We start from the raw sequence: 10,971 nt of genomic DNA, 5'->3' as shown, positions 1-10,971 counted from the left end.
TCCTTTCCTCTTTGGACTACTGCAACTCGCTTTTTCTTAATGGTCAAACCAGAGTTATAAAAAAACTACAAACCATTCAGAACGCGGCAGCACGCCTCCTGACAAGATCACCCAAGTTTTCACCCATTTCGGACACTATCAAGACACTCCACTGGTTGACGATTAAGAATAGGATCACTTTCAAATCTCTTTGTATACTTTATAAAACCCTACACGACCAAGGTCCACGTCCTCTCAAGGACCAACTTAAATTCTATAGACCAACTAGACAACTCAGATCCTCGAGTCTTAATAATCTAATGGTCCCACGCTCTAAAACTGTCTCATGGGGTGACCGCCGCTTTACGGTAGCAGCTCCCAAGATCTGGAATATGCTTCCTCAGCATATCAGATCAAGCAAATCATTATTGCAGTTTCGCAAGAGCCTGAAAACTTGGTTGTTTAACCAGTAATTCCCCGGGTCCTTCTCAATGCTGTGGAGAGTCAGTCGTTCAGTCTAGCGCCGAGACGCCTACGGGTATTCGTTCGCGCTTTATAAATGCCAAAATAATAATAATAATAATCCTGTGGCTTAGGAAGATGAAGCACCTATGTGTTGCCATCTAAATGGAGGATATGTGGCACTACCCTTCTGAAATGAGCAAGGCTGCTGCCACCAAAAGAAAGGATGTCTTCTGGGAGAAAACATTAGTTAGCTTTTGGAATGACGCAAAAGAGAGGAGCTAGTCACAAAAAACCCTCCAGTTGAAATGTTTACCATTGTTCAAGCCATATTTGGACAGAATCAAACCTTCACAAGCCAAGATCCTATATATTAAATTTAGGAAAGGCACTCTACCGCTAAGGTCATAGACGGGCAGATTGGGCAAAAGCACATTGCCATCTAATAACTGTCCCTTCTGCCCACCGATTCCTGAGTCAGCAGAACATTTTCTTTTCTTCTGCCCAGGTTATGTCCACCCAGGTAGAAAGTGAATTCGGCCGGTGTGTAGGAACACGGGCACAGCACACTATTGGGAGGCACTCTGGTCTCACGGTGCGGTACGAAGGAGCAGATTGTGTTCCCCGCCTCTAGGTTCCTCCTCTGGACCTGGAGACTTAGAGCTAACAGGATATCTGGTGTGCCTTGACTGCCAAGCAGATAACTTAAGGCATTTGTGCCCCCACTCCCCAATTGGGCGTGTGATTTATAATCTACAAGTCCACGTTTTCTCCTAGCTCATAGTGATTGATTTATCCCCCGCATGATTTTATGAATAGGAACTATTGTAATGTACACGTGCATGTTTTTCAATATTGCTGGTAGTTTTACACTGCGAACATTTAGAATTGGAACTGGTTTTACATTTAATTCTAATTTAAAACTACTAATGACTAAGGTTTATTCTTGTTCTTACTCGGCACTTTACACTGCTCTTCCAATGTATTAGAATCACTTTTTTGTTTTAAAAATGATGTATGACAATGTAATATATTATATCTATGTTTTTGTAACGAATATAGTCTTCTGACTGAAATAAAGTTCGTACTACTAATACTAGGACAACTCACTATGCTTTATATGCCTCTCTGTCGGATCTAAACATGTATTTTATATGTTAAAGAACTGGTTACACGAGGGAACATAACTGCACTGTCAAACCAGACCTACAAGGACAATGCGCCATGAGTTATATGCCTCTGTGTCGGATGTAAACATATCTTTCTTTCACTTCAGCGAATAAAATGTGCATTCTGTTTTTGTCCTCAAGAGGGCACCATAACCCACAGAGTAGGCATTAGCTCTAAAAACACCACTCCAAGAAATAACAACAAAAAGATTGGCCAGGTAAGGTTTCGGAGCTCTCTCGGTGTCAGCACAAATATTTGAAAAACGCCGTTCTCTAAATACTTGTTTATGTACATGAACTCTTGAAGTTACCACCGGAAACTATTAGACCTGTGTTCCAAACATTGTGGAAGAAAACAGCTTTCTGTAAGTGGAAAAATGTTTGCAGTGAGGCTGGGTGCGCTGGGACGGCAGGAATAAATGCTCAGAGTGATGTGCGTCCCACAAAGGACGGGGATCTCAGAATGGAAAGGCTGCTGTAAGGAGAACTAATAGTTGGGGTAATAATGGTAATAATGATAACCTAGCTGAATATACCACTCCTGAAGTAAAACAGCGGGCTTTCAACTGCTCTAACAAAAAACGACATGCAAATGATATTTTAAGGACGAACAAATACTCCTCGACAGATACCTTTAATAATAAGTTTGGGTCTCCCCAAGTCTAGTCCGAATATTCGTCAACGAATCCCAACAAAGGCGCATCGGATAGTCAGCGAAAACGAAAAATGCTCTTTTTCAGTCATCTATTTTGTTTGGTGAGTTCTTGCACTGGTTTCGTTATTTTTATTTACGTATTTGTTTATTGGCGACAGGTTTATTTTGTTTGCGTGCGAACCCATGCCCGGTAGAAATTACTTCTCATACGCAACAGAGCCTAAAATGAGCGCACTGACAGGGGACTCCCTTCACTGATAGTCCACGGAGCAGGCTCGGACAGTTTCCTTGTTGGATACCTCTTTATCTGTTTAAGAAAACGTTCACTCATTGGCAACTTTACAAAAGGCATCGGAGGTCTGCCGGACATTTTTTAATTCCATTTATGTGATTTTGCTGATGAATATAAATATGTGTTTTAAATAAAATATTCTGTTCTAAACTTTTATTGCCATTTAAATTAACATAAATGAAGTATTCTATCAGATTAATTTTCTATCGAAATAATCCCAGGGAGAATGTCAACCCGTGATTTTAAGCAAATGTTTTAAAAGTAGCCATCGTAGTTTTCGTTCGAAGGCAAATTATTTTTAATTGTTATTGTTGAAAATGGTTTGTCGTGTTTATTCGTTTAACTGCGACACTAAGACACCCGCGTTTGAAAGCGATTGCCGGATCCCCTATTCGAAAACGATCATGACGTGTCTTTCGTTGCAAATATTATCGGTGTTCGGGAGTGTTAATTTTTCGCTCACCATTTGACAAAAAAAAGGAACCCTTTACAAAGCCTGCGACTCAAGACTATTGTTCAGAGCGTCACGCATCACGCGGGTAAGCGTCTTCGACACGTTCGTAAACAGCCTCTGATCGGAGCAAAGATAGGAAAGAGGGTGGGGGAGGGTCGGGGATAGTACCGGGTAATTCTTTGAAAAATAGGAGTATTTGTCACCCCTGCCCAGCGCGAGGAACTCAGCTGTGGGTGAATGAAGTTTGCCTGAAGTGTGATGTTCCCGGGCACGGTTCGGATAGAAGGACCGGCTGAAGCGCGCGGTCATCGCACCCTCAGTGAAAAGGCCACGTCCATTCAAAGGGACCTTTCGCGTCTGCGTGATAACTCAGATGCAAGGCTCTAAGTGGCCCAAATTAGCGCCATCCAGGGCTTTGACGCTGCTCCCTTTATGTATTCTCGTGTATTCGCGATGCCAAACGCGGCTTCTTAATTATTCTTAATTAGTTCGCGAACTCCGTGTCATTTTCACTCATTTCGGTGGCCTTGCAGTAAATACGCGCAACTGTATCTGCGATCATTTTTAGGAAACGCGATACATGAGTGAAATGTATTGTAAGTGAAAAGTGCAGCTGCCTTCGTGTTTTCTTTTTCCCCTGGGTGGCTTCACGTAATCAGATTTTGGTTAATTAGTGCGGGCTGTGGGAGGGACGTTTGAAGCCCCGCTGCTCGCCGCGCCGCGTGGGTTCTGCAAACACTGGGCCCTATCTCGAGTGAAGCACTTGGGATCTGGTGATGGAGGGAGGAAGGCCCTGCGCGCGCCGTCACCTGGCAGATTTATACAAATCATCTCACGGGTGATGTTAGCGAGACACCTGCCCACACGAGTGCTGTCTGAAAGCACCGTCCCCGTCCAGAGCTCCCTCGGAGTGGCACGAAAAATATAGATTGTACATTTACCGCCACCTTGATTCCTGGGAAGAATCTATCCATCCATCCATTCATAGAGCTAGCTCTCTATCCATCTGTCTATCTAGCTCTCTATGTTTTTTTGTTTTTTTTTTGCATATTTATATAGCGCGAACTCGACCCGAAGGAATTGGAGCGCTTTACATAGCACCTTATTTACATTACACATTCAGGCACGGGGAGATTAGGTGATTTGCCCAGAATCACAGGATGTGGACGCGACCTATCTATTAGCTATCTATCTAGCTGCCTATTTATCAATGTATCTGTCCAGACAGATGGATATCTATATATCTATCCATCGATTGACCATAGGTATCTATCTATCTAGCTGTGTGTCTGTCTATCTGGATGTATAATGTGCCTATATCTTCTTTCTATATCTAGCTGACTGTCTACCTATCTGCGTATTTATCCATCGATCTGTGCCTCGTTACAGCTATATCTCTCTGTACAATCTTTCCATCTGTCTATCTATATATCCATTAGCTATCTCTATAACGATTAGCTATCTATCCAGCTGTCTGTCAAGCTATTTGTCTTTCTATCCATCTGTATGTCTATCCATCGATGGACTAGCTATTTAGCCGTCTGTCTGTGTGTCTATCTGGTAAAACTGTGTTTATATATCTCGTTCTATATCTAGCTGATTGCCTACCTTTCTATCTGCATATTTATCCATTGGTCTGCCGGTCTGTCTGTCTGTCTATCTATCTATCTATCTATCTATCTATCTATCTATCTATCTATCTATCTATCTATCTATCTATCTATCTATCTATCTATCTATCTATCTATCTATCTATCTATCTATCTATCTATCTATCTATCTATCTATCTATCTATCTATCTATCTATCTATCTATCTATCTATCTATCTATCTATCTATCTATCTATCTATCTATCTATCTATCTATCTATCTATCTATCTATCTATCTATCATCCATCCACACATTAAGAGGTAAACTGATCGATAGATAATCCATCCACACACTCAGAGGTAAAGTGGTCGTTAGACAGACAGACAGACAGACAGACAGATAGATAGATAGATAGATAGATAGATAGATACATAGATAGATAGATAGATAGATAGATAGATAGATAGATTGATTGATTGATTGATTGATTGATTGATTGATTAACTAGTTTTCATCACTGCACTTTAAAACAGGTTTTGGACAAGCTGTGTTTAAAAAATGCCTCTAGTCTATGCCAAACAATTTCCTTTATTTATAATGGTGATTTTCTGAGAAAGGGCTGTGCGTCTTTCACTGGAAGTGCGTATCACTTTTCCATCCCTTCACAACATTCGGAGGTTGCCTTTTGTATCAATTGAGTAGAAAGGAGATGGTGTCCTATTACTCAATACAAAATATGAGGCAGTGTTTCCCTCACATCTTGATTTAAGGGGGCAAAGGTATAGTGGTGGACGAGAATGAGCGTCTCTCTTCTCTTTTAAACCTCGCAATCTTGAGCGACAAATGTACTATTCGGTGCCCAAATGGTCCAGGCGCGGGGGAGAGCGAGACGGATCCCTGTGGTGTAAGTGCGTGCGTGTGAACGTGAGAGAAGTTTCCTTTCTCAGAGCGAGGACATTGGCTGAAGCGTTCCCTTTCTCTGCCAGCGATTGGAGGAAAGTTCAGGGAAGAGGCGTGGCCGTTAGGAAGTAAAAGCTGAGCACTCCGGAAAGTTTGGAAACTGACCTGGTCGCGAGCAGGCGCTGATGCAGGGGTCTCGCTGGCACACACGTCCCTAGGGTGGGCTTCCAGAGGCGCTGTGCCCTGTGCTAGGTGGTCGTAGGAGCCCACCCTTTGCCAGAAGAGCTGCCGTGGAAGGCTGGGATACGCCGGGAGCCCCTGCGATGCTGCCTTCGAGCTCCTGCTGCTGAGGACAGCCTAGCCCTTGAGAGACAGCCTGTGAGTGGGACACGCTTTGCCAACCTGTGCCTAGTACAACCTGTAGCTGCCTGTACCTGGGTGAGTCGGTGGCAGCGCGTGCCTGGAACCACTTCTGCCAGCCTAGTTCAAGGACTCCTCTGCCAGCCTGCGCATGGGCCACGCCGTTGCCTTGGATCGCATCTGTCAGCCCGTGCCAGCTACCACGACTGCGAGGCTGTGCCCAGGAACCTATGTGACAGACGGTGCCAAGGACTACCTGCAGCAGTCTATGCTCCTGACCCCGTTTTGACGGTCTCTGTGCTCTGACAACCTGTGCCAAAGACCACCACAGCTTGCAGCCTGTTGTCTGGGACCACCTCTCTCATTGCACCTGGCGTCACGTCTGCCACTCTCTTCCACGTCCCTGTGCTCGAGCTTTCTTGCATCCTGCGCCCCTTGCCCCCTCCCGGGGCCTTCCTATCAGCCGGTGTCTCGAAGCAGGGCTGCCCGTGCGCCTTAGACTGCTGGTGTCCCGCCTTCTCGCTGCCGCCAGGCGCGCGACACCTCTTCACAAATGATGCAGGCCCGCTACTCCGTGTCCGACCCCAACACCATGGGGGTGGTGCCCTATCTCAGCGAGCAGAACTACTACCGAACAGGGGGGTACGGCGGCATGGCGGCCCCCATGAGCGTGTACCCGGGCCACGAGCAATACCAGGCGGCAGGGGGCATGGGCCGCGCCTACGGGCCCTACCACCACCACCACGCGCCCCCGGCTGCCCCCAAGGACCTGGTGAAGCCCCCTTACTCGTACATCGCCCTCATCACCATGGCCATCCAGCAGGCCCCGGACAAGAAGGTCACCCTGAACGGCATCTACCAGTTCATCATGGAGCGCTTTCCCTTCTACCGGGAGAACAAGCAGGGCTGGCAGAACTCCATCCGCCACAACCTCTCCCTCAACGAGTGCTTCGTCAAGGTGCCCCGGGACGACAAGAAGCCTGGCAAGGGCAGCTACTGGAGCCTGGACCCGGACTCGTACAACATGTTCGAGAACGGCAGCTTCCTGCGGCGCCGGAGGCGCTTCAAGAAGAAGGACGCGTCCCGGGACGCGCGCACCGCGGCGCCCCCGAAGGGCCAGCCGGAGGCCCCGGCCAGCGCCGACAAGAAGGTGGTGGTGAAGAGCGAGTGCCTAGAGCTGCCCGTCATCACCAAGGTGGAGAGCCTGAGCCCAGACAGCGCCCTGCAGGACAGCCCGCGCAGCGTGGCCTCCACCCCCTGCTCCGGGGCCACCCCGGAGGGCTCCCTGCCGGACCAGCTCCCGCCCCGGATCGGCGCCCCCGGGACCTTCAGCGTGGAGAACATTATGACCCTTCGCGGCTCGCCACCCCAGGGGGAGCTGAGCCCCTCCAGCAGGGCCAGCATGGTGCCCACCACCCTGGGGGGGTACTCCCAGGCCTCGCTCTACGGTCAGGCCATGGACCCCAGCGGGGGCTACCAGTGCAGCATGCGGGCCATGAGCCTCTACAGCGGGGAGAGGCCGGGCCACCTGTGCGGCCCTAACAGCGGCCTAGAGGAGGCCATCTCGGAGCAGCACAGCGGAGCCAGCTCCCCCATGAGCGGCATGGGCCAGGAGGTGCTGAGTCCAGGCCACCACCAGTCCAGTGGGACGCAGGCCCCCGCCTCTTGGTACCTGAACCACAGCCCCTCCGAGCTCGGCCACCTGCCCGGACACACCTTTGGCGCACAGCAACAGTCCTTCCCCAACGTCCGGGACATGTTTACCTCCCACCGGCTGGGCATGGAGAGCTCGGCCCTCGGGGAGCACCAGGGGGGCGGGAACAGCAGCTGCCAGCTCCCCTACAGGTCTGCGCCCTCCATATACCGCCACTCCGGCCCCTACACCTACGACTGCAGCAAGTATTGACGCCTGCACCTCCGCGTCCCATCCGGGGACTCTTCGCCTCTGATGCCCTCTTCTGAGCCCCTCACAGACACCCATTGCCTTACTTCCGGTCTCCAATGACATTCCTTCTATTGGGACTGCAATTGAGACCCCTCTTCTATAGCCGGGACCCCTATATTGCTACTTTAGAACACCCCTCTCCTACTGAGCTGAACCCCTCTTCTGCCTTCTGGAAGACCCTCTCTTCTGTTACCTGGGGCCACTTCCATTCTGCGCCCTTTGACCACCATCTCCTGTTGAGCATAGCCCCTCTTCTGCCACCTGGGACCACCCTTATTCTGCCACCCAATCTACTCAGATAAACCCCTCTTCTAAACACTTGTAAAGCACCCCTCTACTTCTGGTCTCTGATAATACTCGTCCGTCCTCTGCTAGCCCCCCCCCCTTCATCAACCCACACTTTTCGGGGCCCCGGGGATACATCCCCCTTGCCTCCTTTAGACAGCCGTTCTGTTGAGCCCACCGAGGACATTCCTAGTGCAGTTTTCAATTACCCCCCCCCCCCCCCCCGGCCCGCTTAGCGCCCCCTCTAAATAACTTTCCAAAAGCACCCATCCCTTTTGTGGCCTCTTTGTCCCTTGACTCCAAGACATTCGTCTTCAAGTTTAAAAAAACACCTCTTGGGCCCTTACCCTCTTCTCCGACATACCCTCTCCTGGTTCCCTCTGGCCACCACTTCTCTGCCCCCTACCACTGCATGGACACGCACCTCTAGCCCTCAGGGGTCTCTTCTTCTGGGCCCAATGTCCACCTATCCTCTTGGCCCCCCCAGAGAGGCCACCTATTCGGCAGCATAGGGATTTCACCCCTACCAGTCATGCCAACTCTCCCAGAGACATCTCTTAGATGGTTCAGCAAAAAGGCCCTTCCTTTCACAATCGGAGCCCCTTCTGGCCCGTGGCCAATCCACCCTTCTACCCCCCCCCCCCCCCCCCATCAGAGTATTCTAGAGCCCCCGCCCCCCTTGAGTATCCCACCATTTTATTTTTCTGGCCCAGCAAGGACAAACGCTGCACGTGAAAACTTTGTAGAAACTTTTTAGAGGACTCCTGGGAATCTAAAGAAAAGAAATCCCTAAAGACTGGAGCAGGCCTTGAAATCAGAGCGAATGCCCCTTCCGGGACACGTGAACTCACCCGGAAAGGGAGACAGACACAGCTCGAACTCAGCGAGACAGAGGCCCGCGCCTGGAAAGTAAGTTATAAGGACCAAGGATGAGGCCACGTCAGTGCCCTGATTGCCGCAGTCCTCTCTCCCTAGCTGTAACGTTCACGGAGCGCCTAGAGGCCCGACGTGCGGAGCCATTAATATAATATTTAAAGTTGCGGTCACTGGAATTGTCTCTTGTTTTATTTGTAAGAGACCCATCAGCTTTTTGCCAAAATCCACGGAACTGATCTGTTTTTTTGTACAAACAACCAAATACCGTCTTTTCATCTATGCATTTAAATATATATATATATATTGATTTTTTACCAAAGGAAAACCTTATTTATTGCTTATGTCTGTGGAAAAGAAAGTAAGACTTTTCTTTTTAAATTTACGACTTGTCATGGATTCTTTGTCTTGACCATTCCGTAAAATGATTTTTTTATTGCACCTCTTTCTACATGGTCTTAACTATTGTAAATACCTTAAAATAAACCCATGTCATGTTTTGCCCAAAGTACTGCTCGAAGTGTTTGCGTGTTTTATTGATTAGTTTACCCCGAAAATAATTGAATACACAGTGTAGAGGCGCATCTTTCCTTTATTCTAAATTGTAGTCAAATATATTTTTAATAGGCTCAGAGGTGCAAAATGCGAAATTCAGTCGCTGTTAAATTTGGAAGCCCTTGGAAACAGGCCAAATGTCAGTATAAAGCGCTATATAAAATAGAAAGATTGACACTGTCAAACGTTTTACTTTATGCCAGCTTGGCTAACACACACCCGCAATGTCAATCACACATGTTAATATACAGTCCTAAAGGAGCATTCCAGTGATAAACACATATATATGTTTTCCTACTCATTCTTACATTACCGGTAATAAATAGAAACATGTATTCTATTAAATATATATATTTTATTTTTTAAAGAATCACTTCTGACCAAATCAGAAGTGCTTAGATGTACGCTGAATACCTGTACTAAGCGCTGTATAAATATAAATGATGTAGGTACTCAAACGTAAATACTTTTAGAACAGCCTATGCATTGTGTACATTAATATGTGGGCACAGAAAATACTATTTAATCTGGAGCCCTGCAGCGACGGCTTGTTATGAGTTCTGAAGGGACTGTCGGCGACAAGAAAAATTAGCAAATACTCCAACTAGAATTCATTAAGACAACTAGAAGCGCTTCGAGACATTTCAAAATGCCAGTAGGGAGCATAAAAACGTAACTTTGCATAACTTTGTAAAAACCAAGGTATTGCCATGTACGTGTGTACAAGGTGGCATATCAAGTAAATAAGAGAGGCTAGTTGCATAGATAGATAGATAGATAGATAGATAGATAGATAGACAGACAGACAGACAGACAGACAGACAGACAGACAGACAGACAGATAGATAGATAGATAGATAGATAGATAGATAGATAGATAGATAGATAGATAGATTTCGAAGAATAAAAACAAATCCCAATAAACTTTCAATTGGCCTAGTATTAATAAGAAAAGAAGCCATTATTGTCATAACTGTTAACTGGTCAATTTGCCATTTATTTTCTCGACGCAGTATATTTCTGTCGCTCTGGTTTTCTTTTCATTGGACGTCTGCATTATTTTCAAAGCTTATTCATTTTTTTTATATTTATGTTATATCTTCTTGTTAAGACGCACCCCGACCTTGTGGATGATTCGTTAAACTTAGTGTCTTTGTGGGTCCCCCTCCCCCCCCCCCCACACACACACATTATGTATGAAAGAGCCCACGACTGGGTTCTGCCCCCTAAGCGGTCACCCTACATTGGCGACCCAGATACCCTCTCTTTAGCGGTGTGTGGACGGGTCCGAGTCCTGCCGTGGCTCCAGTCGCTGGGCGGGCCCTTCCACCACGACCATCACCTGCTGCTGTTTGCTGCCCACACCTCGCTCCGCTCCGTTTCTGTTTCACCAGTAAGAGCTCGCCCACCCCCGCAGCCCCCAAAATCGCTCTACAAATCATAAAACTC

The 10,971-nt window shown here is 47.5% G+C and overlaps 1 protein-coding gene across 1 annotated transcript; it reads left to right on the top strand.

Moving 5' to 3' along the window:
- The first annotated feature begins 5,665 nt into the window (after positions 1-5,665).
- On the top strand, positions 5,666-9,470 carry FOXC2 (forkhead box C2). Its single transcript, XM_085637823.1, has one exon. It carries the CDS (start codon positions 6,418-6,420, stop codon positions 7,768-7,770), a length of 1,353 nt encoding a protein of 450 aa, XP_085493949.1. The 5' UTR covers positions 5,666-6,417; the 3' UTR covers positions 7,771-9,470.
- The last annotated feature ends 1,501 nt before the right edge of the window (positions 9,471-10,971 follow it).

This window comes from Triturus cristatus, chromosome 12 (assembly GCF_964204655.1).
Source record: "Triturus cristatus chromosome 12, aTriCri1.1, whole genome shotgun sequence".
Lineage (NCBI taxonomy): Eukaryota > Metazoa > Chordata > Amphibia > Caudata > Salamandridae > Triturus > Triturus cristatus.
This window is presented reverse-complemented; position numbering and strand designations above follow the sequence as displayed.

Excerpts from the sequence above, each read along its gene's own strand:
- FOXC2 (XM_085637823.1), top strand. The coding sequence starts at position 6,418 with ATGATGCAGGCCCGCTACTCCGTGTCCGACCCCAACACCATGGGGGTG.